The sequence below is a fragment of the Cariama cristata genome, unplaced genomic scaffold, assembly GCF_000690535.1.
Source record: "Cariama cristata isolate BGI_N322 unplaced genomic scaffold, ASM69053v1 scaffold973, whole genome shotgun sequence".
NCBI lineage: Eukaryota > Metazoa > Chordata > Aves > Cariamiformes > Cariamidae > Cariama > Cariama cristata.
In genome coordinates, this window is record NW_009608709.1 from 26197 (window position 1) to 44538 (window position 18342).

Genomic DNA, 18342 nt, shown 5'->3' on the forward strand with positions numbered 1-18342 from the left:
TGGAGCTCAGCTCAAAAGCAACAGCTACATTCCTCTCACACTGCATGCCTAAACTGCCGACAGCAGATGAAATTCTGCATGCAGATCACAATGAAGCTGAGCATCTTACAGGTCAAAAATTACTGAAAATTATCAGTAACTACTTATTTTAAAAAGATAAATGTTCAGGCTGAGCAAAGCTTCCTGCTAGTCACAGAAAGGTTCTCACTGAGATGAAAGTCTTTGGTTTAGGCATTTAAATAAATGTAATCTATAAATCAGCAGAAACAGGAGCCTTACAAGAAACAGACTGCACTACTTGCAAGCTTTTCTACTCAAGTATCAGTTCTTCCTTCCCTCCCCCCCCCATTAATATTATCATTTAAAACAGAAATTCTCCATCAGAGATAGAGATAGTTAGGTTACATCTAAATGGAGTGAAGCACAATGCTTTCTATGTTACAGAAGATAGCTATCAGTAGGGTTCTCATCACTGTGGGGAACTGAGACAAGCAAAAAGAGGTCTATTTGTTCAAGTATTATATGTGGAGAAAAACCGTAGAATACGCCATAATCCCTTCAAACCTAGAGAATATTTAATATTTATGTACACCAAGTACAAAAGAGGTTAAGCAAACTGACCTCAACTAGCAGCACTGAAACATGGAACAACATATAAAGTATCACTGACGTGAGAAAGCTTAGCTTTAATGTCACTATATTTTAATTTATTCATGAAAAGTCTATGAGTATGAGCAAACACGGCACCTCGGGTGCCACATACAGAAAAAGCATGAACAGATTTTGACATCAAGACAGAGCACCAAACCGTAAGGGCCTCCACAGACTTTAATCTTTCAAGACTGGTGTCTGGTCTGGCAGATATAGCAGTGTCTTTTAATTTTCCTGGTAAACAGCTTGCCCACAGAGGTTGTGCAGTGTCCATCCTTGGAAGTTTTCAAGACTAGAATGGATAAAGCCCTGGTCTGATCTCAAAGCTAAGCCTGAACAGGGGGTTAGACTAGACACCTCCTGAGTTCCCTTCCAACCTGCATAATCCTATAATCCTACGAAAGAAGTCCTGAAAAAGCTGATCTGCAGTGTCTGAAGATCATGATTGTTTTTGAACAGTTGTTATGTCGCCAAAAACAGTCCTCTAATTCCCATTTATCATGGAATACTTACATTTGGCTTGAGCCTCCACTGAATTCCATTGTTTCCTGTTACGATGACCTCATATAGTGGGAGAATCTCATTGTCTCCACAGTTAAATCTATTTATTTCATTCTCAGATGAAATCAGCAAAAATGAAGTCTCGAAAATTTCTGCTCCGTAATGTTTAGTCAAGGTCTCCATTGTTGATAAGTATTTAACTTTCAGATCACGTGGAGACACACTACTGTCGCAAATGGTTTTGTTGTTAAACTCTTTAAGGAAATGTTTGAAAACGTTATTTATCCGAATCCTGGTCAAGAAATTCCTCTGCCTGATAGTCTTGTTCAAAGTTTCAGGAATATAATGCTTGTAACTAGAAGGAAAAACAATGCTATGAGTTAATACTGTTGTCTCCTAAACTTTTAACTCTTTAAAATGTACAATTGCCTTACTTTGAAAGCTACAGAGAACAAGACGCAGTAAACCACTGTGCAGTTGGTACTGTAGCAGTGGTTTACAGCATTAATAGCCAACAGGAACTCACATAACCACCTTATCCGAAAGCTTTTTAGTCAAATGGATACAGCACACTCAAATCAATAACACAATTTATTCTAACAGTTTTCTCAGTAGGTTGCCACTTAACAACACTGCCATTTCTGAACCTACTAACCCAGAACACTGAATTTACAGCAAGTCAATGGGTACCCAACGCATCAGTATGCTGGGTGCAGTAGCTGCGTAGATTTCAAATACTCTCCAGACGAGAAAAAAAATCAGGTTTTCTAATACATATCCCTATTGACAAGATTAGGAAGACCCACTTAGCAATAGTAGTGTTGGATAACTCCTGTACAGTCAAGACCCTGGAAAGTAAAACGCTTAAAATCCCTTCTGGAAGAGAAGCACAGCAGACCCAATAGTGACAAAGAGGTTATCCCAGCTCACCTGATATCTTTGGGAAGCTCCGGAAGCTTCACATTTTTCTTGATGGCATAGTGAGAGATTGCAAGGACAGCCATCCCCAGACATTCATTTTCAATTTCATGAACCTCTTGATCATTTTTAGGATCACGGATTGGTGCCAGGCCTTTCACCAAGTCATACTGACCCTTAACAGGAAGCAAAAAAAACCCCCGAAGGTAGCTGATTTGGTATTTGTCATAGTTTATCTACGAGCAAGCAATATGTCACAAGATCACAGGCTCTCCTTGAGCAAGGAGAGTCACCCAAAACTGAAAGCGAGGACAGGAAGGGGTAGGAGAAGAAGGGAAGAGCTGTGCAACAGATGCAGTCTTCTCTCAGACCAGTGAAACAGAAACACAGGCAAGCACCAGTCACCCCACAAACTCTGCCTATTTGAGAAGAAACACCAACATTTATGCCTGACAGAAGTCTTTTAAAATGATAGTTTGTGGAACAGATGGAATCGCCACGTGGTTTGTGACAGCACATCCATCCCACGTACAGTCCACAGCATTGTGGCTTTCACCAAGAACATGTCTAGACAGCCAGGTAGAACACCTGCACTGCTCAGACACTTCCAAATCCCCTGTCCCCTTCTTTCGTACATTAGTCCACCAAAAATTCACTTTTTTTGTAATTAACTGAAGAAAGCACCACCTCTGTCACCTTCTAGCACAATCATGATTATTTTTTTTCTGGTATGCAATGAATACGTTGCATCTCTGCTTTATCTCTGCCCTTCACCTGGTGTCTCTATGAACCTCATACACTTGGTCTCTAAGCCACATCTCAAAGCCAACACTGCAAACTCTGTGGCAGCCCTCTTGCTCTGGGACACTCTGAAAAACACTTGGTTACCAAAGAGCAAAGATGTTTCTGTTGCCTTATACTAGCATTAGTGTTTTTCTGTTTGGCCTTTTTTCCAAATGTTATTACCCAAAAGTAAAAATCTGCTTCATGCACTATTGTCTGACAATATCCATTAGGGTCTCTACTCATTCTGCAACTTAAAAAGTGTTTTCATTCTTTTTGCTGGCACTCAGGAAAAGGCGGGGGGGGGGGTGTGTGTGAGGGACAAAACCCACTTTTGCACCATGTTTTCAAACAGTGATTTTGCGAAGTTGCACACATGTACACAGCAATGTTCACAGAAAACAAGGCCTAAGTATAGCTTGATTACATAGAAAAGAGTATTCGTTTCTTTATTAATTTAGAATGCAAGTGGTACCATTAAAATGCACACATGGCTGTAGCTAACTTGGCATTTTTTTTCACTGTGGTTTCACAACAAAACAAGGATTCACTGGAGCAGCTTCACGCTATCTCTTTTTCTGAAGGTCACAACCATACTGCAAAGCCTGAAAATTCAGCAGTAATTATACTCAGAATTAACAGTTAACAAGTTCTTCTCCAGTGCATTTAATTTGCTCATTTCACAAGCCTTCATCAACTTCAATCTTCCCATTTCTTTGGTGCAACCAGACAGCTTCTGGTTTGCAAAATCATTTGTGTGTATACAAGCTTTCTTGCACAAGAGCACAAGCTTTCTGAAACAGGGACTCCGCTTGCTTGCCACGTCCAGCGTGCTGCATGTACTGCCAACAAGTGGGAGGCACAATGGAAGGAAAGAAAAACTGCATGTAAGCAGGCTGTGTGACAGTGGCAGTATCAGCCAACGTTTTAACACCACACAGTAAAAAAAGTGTCATTCAAAGGACACCATACTGTCAGTTCTAATACTGCTACTGCTCCTCTATAGGACTAAAGATGTCACAATTACGTGCAAATGTTTTGCAAAAGAAAAGGTGATAGCATTTATATTGAAAAATAGTATTAAAAGAAAGTATGCTATAAAAATATAGCCTTTTTGGCCTGTGAGATAGACAGTTTCTGTACATGTTCTGCGTATAGGTAGATCGTTCTTCATGTAGCAAATTCTCTTCTCTCCACCACACAGAAGTACGAAGAAAACACTTACCAATACTAAGGTTACATTTACTTTAGAAGTTTGAAAATAGGTCTTTAAAGCAGTTTCTACTGGATCAACGAGTTTTTGCGTGACTACAATGGCAGAGATACTTGCAAGCAACCTCCTACCTGTGCAAAGATGTATTCTAATGAGCTTGCATCAAGTATAGGGGTTCCTTCTGGTGCCAGCTTCTTCTCGTAAGAGTTCTTTGCCTTCCTTGGGGAATGCCTCCACACTGAGGGTTCGTTTTCACTAGTCCCATGCCAGTTTGTAAAGTAGAATCTTGCAAGAAAAGAGGAATAAACTTTTAAAACTTTTGAGGAAATCCTCCGTTTACATTAGATATGTATTTCAGACTTTCAAAAGAAAACCAGTTAAAAGTCAAAATCGATCAATCTTCTGCCCTGAGGTTGCAACTGAAGTGGTCCACTGCTGAAACCGCAGGCCTGGCCTGACAAACTGGGGAAAAATGGTGTATTAGTCAAAGGTCTTCAGCATTTCCACTCAACAGTATCTCACTCTTAACCCACGATACCACACTTGATTGCCTGTCACGTCCCTGCACAGTCCACCGAACAAGAAGTTGTCACTCAGATGACAATTACGTTTCCATCACCTCTGACATTGCTTGAGCAGTGTAAGAGAGTGTAATGCTTCTACTGTGCAATGGCTGGCATGTGCATTTTCCGATAAAATGGCCTCATCTAAAACGGCTAACAAATTCAGTCCTCCTTCTCTATAGGCACTGAAGCAACGCGCAGGGAGTCAGATGGAGCTGGTGAAAAAGGCATTAATTAAAATCATCTGGTTTTAAAGGGACACAGTCAATCTTCTGTGTATATTGCAAACAAGCTTTTTACACTTATCTGTACACAAGCCTATTTAATTGAAAACCTGCTAAAGGAGGTGATATCTGCTGAAAATACCTGAAATTTTGGAGTTCAAGCCTCTGTTAGCACCTTTTGAGAAATCTTTGCCTAAATTATTCCAGAAATTTGAGTTTATCTGGGTTCTAGTAACATTTTAAAACAAGTAAAGTTTAGTTAAATCTGGTTTGAATCAATGCGCCTTTTGCAAAGGTTCACGCCTTGCACATGATTATGAACTACTTACAATTAACAGGTTACAGCAGAGCAGATTTACCCAACAGTTAAGTAGCAATGTATTCTGGAAGAATCTGGCATTCTAATTCCAGAGGAGCATTCAGCACTAGCAAGAGCAACCATGCAGAATTACTGCAGAGTGTGTGTGTGTGTGTATATTTATAACTGCTTTGATACAAAGGGAGGTGTGAAATCAATGCTTAGAAACTTTATGGTGCAGGACAACCTGCATGCAAACGTACGTGTTTTCAAATATGTGACTATCTTTGTGATTTGTCTCTGACCAGAATGGGAGTTCATGGATTAAGTCCCAATTCTGCAGCGGTCAAGGCTGGTGTGTATCAGGCTCAGCGCAGAGTCAGGATCTCAAAGCGCAACATGAAATTAGTACTTTTAGTTCAGCACCATGTCTTTTAATCACACGTGTTCTCTGCCCAGTAAGTTGACCATTCAAGTGAAGAATTATGTACCAAATTACTCTTTAAGAGGTGAGACTTTCTGTACCGTGTTTCTGTCCATCCTTTTTTGCTAAGTCTTCTAAGTCCCCCAAAAGCATCTATCTGTAGTATGAGTAGGAACACCAACACACAACTATGCCAAAAACTCCTGACAAGTACTGTAAGATTCTGCAGAACTCCTTTTATTGACGCATAAAAAGCAGAGCAAAGCAAATCCTTCTGCCTCCAGGAAATTACTTTGTTTCTGTATGCTCTTTTATAAGATGAGTGATAATTAATAACTCCAGTTCTTTTGGTATTTCCTGAAAATAATTATGGGCAAGGTATTATGTATTGTTTGTAACTGAGAGAAGAATTTGCTGCTTTCCCTATTGAACTGTACTGATTAAGACAACACTTGTAAGTCACAATAAAAATTACAGTCCCATTGTTTGGGGAACCACATAAAGAAGGAGAGTGTCTGTCTTGAAGAGACCGATGGACCTGTGATAAGGCGGAAACAGATTACTATTCCATTTCCACAAACAGAAAGAGGAGCACAAGCTTTCCAATTCAGAAGTCCTGCAAACGAGCTGGAAAGGAGACGGCACGCTCCTCAGTTTCAGGAGCATGACCCACCCCTCCTTTAGCCCTGGGCAGGCACCTGCAGCATGGGTGAGAGCCAGCAGTGGGGATTTAGGGAGTCAGACGGAGGAGGTTCAGCCTTGGGAAGAAGCAGTTTTGCATTTCACCCATTCAGTCTGGCCAAGGAGTGGCGGAAATGCTGGAGGGGGACTTGCTGTTCTCTTTCACCTACAGCAGCTCTGATAGTCCTTCTTTCCCAAGTTTCCAGAAACATGTATATTGAACATGTGTATCTTCTCCACGCCAAGAATCGCTGCTACATCTGGCTTAAACACAATCCAGCTATGGAACAGTTAAACTCCTCCTCCATCAGCTGGTGTGCTAATCAGTCCAGGATATTACAAAATACTGTGGTTTCTTATGTTGTAGACTTGTAAACTTGAGGCAAGTGTAAGAAATACAGGTGTGGTTAAAGTTTCTAGTGAAAAGCAAGTCCTTTAAAAATATTACCAAAACTATAGCAGCTGGCACAGATTTGATGGGGAGAGGAAGAGGATGGGAAGTCCACACAATCAGAAACCAAATCTAAAGCTTTCAGCAGTGGGAGAAAAATCAAACATCTAAAAGCATTTGAAACTACTCAGTCACATACCTTCATTTTACATATATATAATTTCAATAGGACATGACTAAATCAAATCTATCAACATAATGAAATTTCAGAAATGAATGTGGACAAATATGTTGTCCACATAAAAATTATTTAGTCTCTAAACGATTATATACAGCCTAATACACTGCACTATTAAATAAGCCCAGACCTTTTTACTTTTTCAAGAAGAATTCTGCCTCTTGCGGAGCTCAGAATAAACAATATTTATTTAGAGAACAGCTTCACAATCCTATGTTGCTCACAATTTTTCAGTGCTCTGCCCCGCTCTCAGTTCAGATGTCCAAGCCAAGACACACAACAGATCAGCAACGAAAGAAAGGAAAATACCACTTCACCAACACACTGCAGTATTCCTAGGGGAATGGGAATCTTTAGATTTTAGTGTTTAAATCATATAGGCTCTTCTAAAATGCATGTGAAATAATTTTAAATACATATTGCTGACTCAAAGTTTGCCAACTTGCATGCATGGGAGTACATCTGACAAAAGAGATGTCCCTGCCAAACTTCAAATCCCAACTCCAAAGCTCAAAAAAAAAAAACCACCAGAAATTTTAAATACAGAAAGTAGGACATTTTCCATAGCTTCCCTCTATAAAATCATAGAACAGAAAAGTTTCCAAAAAATAAAGTTTAACATAAATTAATTTTGCCCATATACCTAAAATTTGATAGTTACCAACAGTTGAAGCTGATTTATAAGAGGGAGCTGTTCAAGCCGTTTTAAAGAAGGTGGTGTTGCCCACCATTCAGATAAGATGCAGTAGAAATGAAAGAGTAACATGAGAGAGCTCTTATCATTTGCCCAAAGCAGAAACATATAAACACCAAACACAGCGGAAACTATTTTTTAAGAACTGAATTAAAAACAGCATCATTAATTCTAATTGGAGGATTAAATTCCCACAACTACACCTGCTTTAACTGAGAAAATCAGACCACATCAAAGAATTTCAGTATCAGGGGACAATGCCCCAGACTCACATTATACGAAGAAATTTTTTTATTATCCAGTATATGGTTAATCTGACTGATCTCTTAAAGCAAGAAAGGGCACTTAATGCTCTGTAAGAGGCCGTTAGAGTCCTCAGAGCTTCTTTTAGAGAGTCACTCAATTCCATTATTGTGTGGTGTATCGTATTGTATCTGCCAAACTTAATCCCAACTGTTTAAATGTGAGATTAGCCAAGGTCAACTCATTAATACCACTAACAGATTGCGTTAAAGAAAAAAGAAAAGACTACAATACCTTCTTCCTCTTCTAAAAATGGGTATTGGTATAATTACTTGTAAATCAAAGATCTTTCTGTTGACTGTCGCTATTTTTTTTCCTCATAATAGTTCACCCAACAACAATAACAACTTCAGTCTGGCACAAATGTAATCAGAATCGAAACATCTTACAGTTTAAAGATCATATTTTCAAAGCTCTCTCTTGGTATCTGCACAAAGTGGTTGTTATTCTCTAACAAGCCTAGAAAATGGTATAAACCTCAGGTGCTGCATCCAAACATGCCAGTTCTCCCATTAGCACATACAAGTGATAGTCATGTTGTCTAACTAGAGATTATCAGGAAAAAAACATTAAGATGCACACAGCTATATTACTACTTGAAGTTTTTTCTCTATAGCCCAAACTGACCATGTATGCGAGTATTACATTTTAACACAAAGAGGCAATATTGCGTAGCAGCTTATTTTCTTACAGATGTACCTTGAAGAATCGACAAAAATGATCTGTGGACTTGCTTTAGGCAGGCGGGTCAAGTTTCTAGACTAATTATTCCTGGAAGCAAAGTTTATTCCATATATTTTTCTCCTACATCATACAGGTAAAGCTCATATTGATGCAAGAAGTAGTTAGAACAAAAATTTCAAAAAAAGAAGGCAGTATAACGTGCAGAATTAGATTTCTATCAAATCCTAAAAGGACAATACCTTTCCTTTAGCTAGAGTATGTGAGAGTGCTCAAGAGTTGTCAGCATTACTGCTTTCACGTTCCAGTGGATGAGGGCTGGTGTACCCAGTCAGCCCCAGAAATCTCTACAGGCTATGTCCTATCTTTTAAGAACGCCACCTGAAGTTCAGCCTGATGGTACATGTCAGATAAAGAACCTGGGAACAATGGTTTCTATTTTCCGATGCTTTCTCCTGTCTACTGCATGCCACCCACAGTTAGGCCACACAGATTCCACTACAGTCCTAGAGGAGAATTTCAAAAAGCAATAGCATGTTTCTTTTTCCTTTCAAGTTAACAGTAAAATTCCCACTGACTTCAGTAGGAGTACAGCTCACTCTGAACACTTCAAATGGAAACGGAAACATGCAAAATACTGACATAATCAAACAACATTTTTGAGCCCTTTTTTTCAACTTAGCTTTTAGCTAGTTCAGTCACCTACAGCTTTGCGGATACGAGTTCCTGTGGTTTTTCGACTTCTGGGGCTTTTTTTCAAGGTTATATAGCAAAGATGAAAAAGAAAGAAATCAGGAGACATTTTAAGCTTTTACTGTTAATCGCTTATCTATGCTGTGAAAAGCAAGCTGCTTCTTTTGGTTTTGTTTTCCTGCTTCTTCAGTGAGTTCAGTAGTAAGAGTTAGAGCATCCACATACGGTTAAGGAATAATTTTTCAGATGTTTTGCACTTACCTCATTCGATAATGGAGCCGGTGTGATGTTTTTTCATCTATCTTAAAGACCTGGTTTGGTGCATACCAGAGTCTCTTGTTTTCATCATACAGTGCAAAGAGATTATGGCACAGAGGAGATATAGCTGTCAGAGAAAAGTACACAAATGTATGAATCCAAAGGCTACGATACCTATGCCCGCCCCCAAAATACAAAAGCATAAAGCAAGTATCTGATCTTGCAAAACAGACCATAAAAAGAAACTGATACTAGGATTAGTTTAAAACAAACATCAGAAAGTTATGGTTGATGTGGAACTGCAAACGGCACACTGGTTCACTCCGTCGGTTTTATCCTGTATTAAACAGCATATCATTTCATCTGCTTCTAACATCACACTTATTCTGAAATCCTGACTTTGCCAAAGGTCTGAACTTAAAAGGAAATTACTCACAAATCTTCACTTTTTCCAGATCACAGAAATGGGTGTTTTAACAAAACCACTTGGCAATACCACAACTTTGCTCTCAGTTTTATTTTATTAATAAATTTTACCCCCAGAGTTGAAAGAGAAGGTCTTAGTGAAACGATGAAAATCCTCTTCTCATTAGCAAACAGGCAGAAAGCATAACGTGTCATTTTTCCATCGTTTGCTAATTCAACAGAGGGTTTTCCAACAAAGGACAGACTTTGACTTGTATGTCTAGGCTGACCTGCTTTAACCTTTGCATTTGCATCATCCCAGAGAAAAACAGGCTATGATATGTTTGCAGGGCTACGGTTTTTTGAATTCCTTGCTTCAGTTTCCTGCTCAATAGGAGGCAGTACCTTTTTGCAAAAACCCCGGTCAGGCAAGCAGCTCTGTGGCAGACAGCACTGTCAGACAGACACTTAGGCTTATGCCAAACTGGGCCAACTGCAGAGCACTTTGTTGGGGTCCTGCACAATTCAGTGAAACCATTTCTATTGTGAATTGGGGAGAGAGAGCAGAAGGGAAGAAGAGAAGCCAAGGAAATAAAAAACGAACAGCCTAATTGCAAAGTTCTAGGAAAGTGGGATTGGGCAGCCACTGTCTCCTGCAGGACAACAAGCAGTACGTAGGTGCCATCAATGGTTTAATGTTCAAGTTGTGATTTACAGCAGAGACCAGCATCACAGGCCTGCCCAAACGGGTAAGACTTTTGTACTTCACTATCATGTGCTGTGGTCTTCGTGAAAAGCGAGAGAAGGCAGAAAGACGTCCCTTTAAGGAAAGTTCACTTTAAGCCATTTCTTCAAAGGTTTTAAACTTCCAACAGAAATTACTGGGAGCAGTTGACAGTATGTGGGTTCACACCCATACAAACAGCAGCAGTTCACAGCTCTTACATGCTGACATAAATAGGTGTGTTTTAAGTACTCCTTATTTTCACTAAAACTATTCAAAAACAACATGAGTGCTTATTTGATGAGGTTTGTCCTTCAGATTCCCACCATTCCCACCTTTCCAAGGAAGCAGGCAAACGAACCGAAGGGTATTCAATATTACAAGAATCAAGATGACATGGCAAAAGAAAGCATTTTAAAGCTGCAGGAACACTTATGCCCAGTTTGCCTGTTTATACAGCCAGATTCACCACTCCCATATCAACTGAGTAACATCTAGTGTTCCATGAAGCCTAAGGAACACAAAATTGGGATCAGGGTAGGAAAGAACCTTAGAATTGTAAACATAGAAGAACACTGGCTCATGAGGCTCAAACATAGATTAAATCCACTAATTCCAGCAGAATTACATACGAAGTAAAACCAGCTTTGTGTTAACTTATTTGCATATGCTGTCTTCACTTCTCTTAAAAGAAACCTAATCATCCCACCCAAATTAAAAAATCAGTACCTGTATCTGCCAGGAACCAGGGTGGGAGATCATCACTTTATATGAATCTCAAGACAATCTCCCACCACTTCTTCCACTCCAAGCAGTTTAAGAACTGCCCAAACAGACCCTTGGCAAAAGTTTCCATCCTAGACTATATACCATGCATGTTTCTTCTACAAACATGGACTTACATGCAGAGACGGATGCATCACCTTTGATATTGTCAGGCCTTGCCACTGAGAATTTATATAAAATCCATATACTCACAACACCTCTTGGCAGCTTCAATGCACAGCTCCTCCGAGGTAAACTCGCCACTAGTGTAACAAATGGGATTTTTATCTTGCAGGTAGAAGAGTATTTCTAAACCCTGATGCTGTGCTTCCAGGTTTACTTCACTCTTCTTTGTGCTCCTCATTTTTGCACAGAAAGCCATGGCTTTGCAATCTTCTTTTACGTTTAGATACTGAAAGTGGAGGAGAAATAATTAAGGAAAATGTGAAGGAGAGTTTGAATCTTTGTCACAACACAAATCCATCATTTAATGAGGCTACTGCATACTATGATGGGCTAGGCCCAGCCATTTCTCAGAGTCTTTACATTGGGAACCTGATTATTCAAAATCAGGACTTTTCACAAATGAGGGGAAAAGTGAAAAAAGAAATGTCAACGATTATTCTGTTGCTCGTAACTGTGTTCCAAAGAATTCCCTTCTGTTCTGGTTGTTTCACAACTATTCTAGAAGGTTTCTCTTCTTACTGTAAAGCAGGAATAACTTTCACAGGAATAACTGGCTGAGAAAACAATACTTGAGGCTGGGTAATATAAACAGTACAATTTATATTTCCTTTTAAAAAAAAGATAGTTTCTATTTTTACAATCTCTTTAACAGCTAAGTATTTCTGACAGCTTTTTCCCCTCTCACCCTTTGTTTTTTAAACTCCCGATACTTAGTGTGTCATGGTGAAATGAGCTTTATTGGAGAGTTATTTTTTATTATTACTACTCTCTCTCCCCAGAAGGAAAGAGCAGCACTAAGTATGTTTAATCCAATAGCTTTTAGACTGCCAAGAATGCATACAAGACAGCTCTGACTCAAAAGAAAATGCGTGTTACATTTTATACTCAGTGCTCAAATAGAAAGAGCGGAAAGGAAATAGATGAACACACACTCCGGGTATCACGAGGTCTGTGTTCCATGTTTTACTAAGCTTTAGCTGAATTAATAACAAAAGCTCAAACCACCAATTCTATAGCTTATGAACTGAATCCTCCCACCGAAAACCAAACAAACCAACCCAAATCTCAAAAGTCAACACACCTGCATTTATGTGACTGTCTGATCCTCGACGCAACTGAAACAGATTATCTTCACACCCTCCAAGAGCAACTTGACTCTGGCTGGAAAAAAAAAAAAAAAAAAAAAAGAAAAAATTGTTAGGAATGGCTTTGTACAGTTTGAGGCACAAAATATATAATGGTCAGGCTGATAAAATGCCACTTGCAATCCAAGGGAATCTTTCCATTAACATAACTGAGATTGGTTTGCAAAACTACTCCCACCTAAAGTTAGAGGTTATCCTTATCACCTGAAGCAGACCGGGAAAATATCAATACCACCTTTTTTTAATGGCAGGCATGACAGTGTCTCTATTTAAAGTACTGTCTGATACCAGGGCTGTAAAATCAACAAGATGCTACAGGAGTACTTAAGAAGCAGGCAGTGAAAGAGTGAGCATTGGTAAGACATCTCCCTAGTCCCAGTCCTTCGCAGTAGAGCGTGGAGCATCAGTGAAAGAGCTCGCATGCTTGAAAGGCATGGGTGTACGTTTCTTCCAAAGGTGGAAGGACAGGCTGGTCCTCTCCCACTGGCATGGGAATAAGCCAGACGGGGAAGGAGTCTGGACTTGTTCAAGAGAAGAAGGATGTGGGACTCCGTTCTGTGTCTCCAGAGTAACTCCTGTGCTCTGGCACTGGTGCCGCATCACTGTTCATCAGTCACGGCTCCGTGCTCTCAAGGGGAAACCATCTCACTTGCATTTCCTGGGGTAGTCACTAATTAAGTGCAATAGTAAACTAAATGTGACAAAATGTGTCTAAACTAAACATGACAGTTCTGCTGGTTTGGTAAACAACGTCACTCACCACTCATCTGAGGCTGAAAGACTCCTCCATTTGTACTCTCCATCTCTCCTTTTTTTTTTTCTTCTCCCCTATCTCTGCCAAAACGTACTTGAGCTAAATGTGTATTGTTTTTGCTGCAACACCATTAGACCTTAATCTGATATAGCAGACTTTAATAAATACTGCTTTATAAGCCTTAGGCTTAGTCTGGAGAAAGTCCAACACTGCTGTACAAGCTTCCCTTCTGCTTGGAAAGTGCCCAGCAAACATGATACTATCACAGAAAAAATAACATTTAACAGCACAGCACACATTTAAAATTAAATTGCATATTCCTTCCATTTGTGCCACTTTAATGTTAATTTGAGTTTCCAGGCACATTCCCTCAGCAATAACATGGGGAAGAAGTAATTGAGAGCATGATTGCTGGAATATGCAGGCAAGCCAGTAATTATTTTTTGTGCAGCACCATAAAAATTAAATGCAAAAGGTTAAAGATATTAGCTTTAATCGAATTGAAAACACTCCCTTTCAAATGATGTATCTTATAACTGGAACTCAATATATTTTAATGTCTTTGTGGGCATAATATTAAAAAGATTGTCCAGACGTCTTAAAATGTGAAGGGAAATATAAAAACCATTGCCTTCTTGCAGATTCATAAATCAAAATTGTTGCTTTTCAACATAGCATTCTTTGGTTTTGCCTAATAGCTCGTACTCTTATTTCTAATCATGGCAGCAATTCCCAGAATACAAAAAAAAAAACCCCAACATCAAAACCTTAAATGCTGCTTCACTTACAATACGCTTTGGGGTATGAACCAAACCAACCAACATCCAATCTCTAATTCACCATTTACTAATGAGTTTTCCAGATATTCCCATGCTCATTGTCAGGAATTCACCTTTTAAAAATGCAACTTAATCTTCCACAAAATCTCCTTTGAACAAGACAAATTCTTGCTCTGTCTTGGCAGTAGCATCTCTCCCCAGTCCTACACAGTATTACTATGGTACGTACAGGTCACAGCCCGCGGTGCCAGGCAGGACAGCGTTACGGCAGCCCTGCCTACGCACACGCACAGGCAGCCGTGCGACTGTCCCCCGTGCAAGGCTCACCCCAGCCCCGTGTGCGTGACTCAGAGCTCCCCACGGCCATTACGTTCAGTCTCTTGCAATCTCAGGCATCGCATTACACAGCCCTCATGCTTCATCTCAGAAATCTGGAGGGGATTTTTATCCTTTCCCCACTTAAATAGTTTCAGAGCCATTGTTTTTTGTGTACCTTCTGCAGATCATGTCCCTCTCTCGTGAGTGTTTCCTTGATGAACTTACAGATATCGGCTGTATCCTTTCTCAGACTGCATTTTGCTTGGCTTGCACCACGCTCCAGTGGTCTCTTCCTGCACAACAAGCTCCACTTTCCCCTCCTCTTTCCTGCAGCCCTTCCCAAGACTTAACCCATCCTCCTCGAGCAGCCCTACTCCAGGGGACGCGCCGCAGGACAACAGGGATGCACTCAGTCTCTGCTGGGAGAGGTCTGACTGACAGGACAGCGTTTGCTTTTTTCAGAGCATATTTTCTCTTCATCTGATTTCTGTTTCTCATGGTTGAAACAGGTTTTTGTGATGCACGCTGCAAAATATTTAGGGGAAGGTAGGACAGCTCTTCTCAAGATACCACTTGGTAACTCCGCACCTTGAAAGCCAGTGCATTATAGCCTTCTGAGCACTCTCCAAAGCAAAAGGTTTCTCCAGTCATTTAAAATGTTGACCTATGTATACACACATACCTGCCACCTTCACGAAACTCTGTATTTCAGTTGCAGAGTAACTCAGCTGGCTGGCGGGGTGAGCACATCCCTAGCCCGGTGCAGCACCAGCAGAGGGGGACAACGATTCATCCTTTGCGCAAGGGTTACAGCCACAAAATTAGTGATTTTGGGCGCACACGGGCACAAAACCAAAACCAGGGTTTGGTAAAAACTCAAGTTCCTGTCTAGGACTTGTCACGGCCAAGATCTCCTTACTAAAAGCAGACTGGTTCAAGCCCAATAGTCCCAGCATTTCTAAGGAAAAAACCCAAATGTAGAACGCTTTGTTAAATAACTCCCTTTAAACTTTTGTCTCAAAAATCAAGGAAAGAAAAGGCGGAGGCATAAATTAAATACTTTAGAAATTACTTGCAAATCCTCCTTGAACAAGAAGGAAGAAGTTAAGCAGTTGTTGGGGAAGGAGGAGCCCAGGAAGGCCAGCCTGGCTCCGAAGCCTCCTGTGAAGCTGCGACATCTGCACCTCACTCTGTCAAGAGTCCCCCTTGACAAAAATACCCCAAAACACGAAAAGAGCTTCTCTTGGATAAGGAAATAGAGGATAAAACTGTCAGCTGGCAGATACTTCAAGATGTCAGATACCAATGGAAAGTGGCTACAAGCTCCAATGGGCATTTTTAAGAAAATTTCTCACCTGAGTTCAAACAAGGCTGCAGATGCCACATAGCTTAGGCTCCCCATGCGAGCAGACACAAGGATTCGTTGGGTTTTTACCCCAACTCAGTTTTCTCACTCTCAGTGGGACACACTTAAATTTCTGCTGCAATTCCCAGAAGAGAGACACTGTGACATGGAGGAGATGCAAGGTGAGTCACCGTGCCTGCCAGGAGAAATGCCCTCAGCCGCCTGAACGTGCTGCCTGTCCCAGTTGGACCCCATGGACCCAGCACCCTTTGTTTTCCATTCATAAAACATCTTAACGGGCAAAGGGAAAACACAAAACCCACAGAGGTTTTGCGAAGAAACTCCCCAGCACACATCCATGCTTAACCTGAGGCAAACGTGCGCCCTGCGACCTGCCCAGATTTAAAATGCAAGTTTTGCTTCCTGCTCGTTTTGGGGAGTTCTGACAGGAAAAGGAGACTCCGGCCGGCGCTGCTGGCCCCCCGTGCCGGCCCTGCTACACCACCGCCCTTGTGCTGCCCACACTTCCACCATAAACAAAGATCATGGAAGCAAAATGCAAAGATGGAAGGTCTATTTCATGGGCAAAAGTCCCTAAAATGTGAGGAGAGGAAAATCCCAGATAAAATCCAACCAAACCAGAACTCCATTTGAAGGACTGTTTGCAAAGTCTTCCTCTTTTTTTTTTCCCCTCAGTCAATTTAGTTTCTGGTTTCATGATAGGGACAGAGCCAGGGGATGTTTATGATTGCTTATGCTTGAAAGTAACAGATAGGCTTTCCTTAAGCATGCAGGGCATGCCATTTTTCTAGTATTCATAGTTTACGTCAGCCCAAAGTTCTCAATTATTATTATTTTTTCAACACACTAGTAAAGAAACTTGTCACAGCCCATACAGCACGGGACATGCATCTAATCTAGCATAACCTATTAGAGACTCATTCAAAATAAAACCAGGTGCTCTACATAAACTACATAAATTTTAACAAGAGAAAATGACAGTAACAATACGATAGCAAACAGTGATAAAGCAGCACATTAAAATCTCAAATCACGGAAGGGGCCATCGCACTGCTGAGCAGCCACTCTCCCACAGCAGCCCTGGGAAGGTATAATCACCACCGCAGTAGACAAAGGTTGGACCAGCCTCGATTAACTACAGCTCTGGAAAGAAAAAAGTAAAAACTTTTCACTGATGTAGGACATGATCGTATGCAGAGCTCCTTCAGATCTAAAACTCTTGTCCAAGTAAGCCTGAGGACAGCAAAAGGTTCAGCACCTCCCTCCCTGCTGCCTACAGTCCCCATGTCTTCTTCTGACCTGTGGATCTGCTCACTACGCTAACTCAGCTCACAACACTCCCATTCGCGAAAAACAAGTAATTTAAGATTAACTATAATTACTATTACTAGTGCTCTCTTCTGGGGATGTTTCTTTCCAGTCATATTGAAGAAAAAAAAGCTTCTAAAGTATTATTTCTGGAAATTCAAGAACCCAAATGCTACAGGGCAGAATGAGGTTGCCTTTTTAACTGTATTTGGGTTCCTTCTGTGCCTATGCAATATTTCATCACCTTTACGTACGTGATCACACGCTATGTTTTTCCAACAGGACTGTTTCACTGAATAGGCAATTCAGTATTTATTTTATTTTATTCTATTAATCAGAGGGATCTCACCACACACTGTTTACCTCTGCCCCAAAACCAGAATTACTAATTCCCCTCAGGTTTTTTCTATAGTATTCATTCTGCGATATGACTGATCTATGTTGTAAAACCTTGTTTTAAAAATTGGGCCGAGAGCGCAAATAACGGAATTTTTCAGCCAAAATAGTTAACGTGCAGCAAAGTTCTTGAGAACTGAAAAACAGGGTGCATATGATCAGGTATGTCAGCCAGCCTTCATTATTAGCACGCTTATATTAACACGTTACGTATTTCCATTTTTAGCAATCTAACTCTGAAAAGCAGAGGAGGCAGACTCCTCTTGTGTTCACTTACTGCTTCGGACCAGACCCAACGCTTTGTGAACCCACTCAATTCACTGTCGCACTATGAAAACTAACCGTGCTTGTTTCCTGTGCTTTTCCAATGCAATTTCAGCTGCTTCTCTGAATTTTGTGACGTGTCACCTGTGTGGGAAGAAGTTTTTCAGCTTGCTCTGAAAGCTGTGTTAATTTATCACCTTTATTGTCCCATCTGCAACGGCTTGCACAGAAACACTAAGTCACATTTGCCTCTGTATTACTTGATCTTTCCAGCCTGATGTACCTTTGGATATGGACTGGGCTTCTATGAGAGGAATAGTGACCAACAAATTTTACAGCTTGCTTCTAAACAATAAACGTGTACTTAATCCTTTCTCATTTGCAATTTCTGGTATGACAACAACTTTAAATGATACTA

The 18342-nt window shown here is 40.5% G+C and overlaps 1 protein-coding gene across 1 annotated transcript in view; it reads right to left on the reverse strand.

Moving 5' to 3' along the window:
* Nucleotides 1-12757, reverse strand: part of JAK1 (Janus kinase 1) — a 29482-nt gene extending 16725 nt beyond the window's left edge. Inside the window, 6 exon segments of the mRNA XM_009697221.1 lie at nucleotides 1165-1507; nucleotides 2083-2246; nucleotides 4198-4351; nucleotides 9518-9641; nucleotides 11622-11820; nucleotides 12676-12757. Coding sequence (XP_009695523.1) covers nucleotides 1165-1507; nucleotides 2083-2246; nucleotides 4198-4351; nucleotides 9518-9641; nucleotides 11622-11820; nucleotides 12676-12681 — 990 coding nt within the window. The 5' untranslated portion in view covers nucleotides 12682-12757.
* Nucleotides 12758-18342: the final 5585 nt, after the last annotated feature.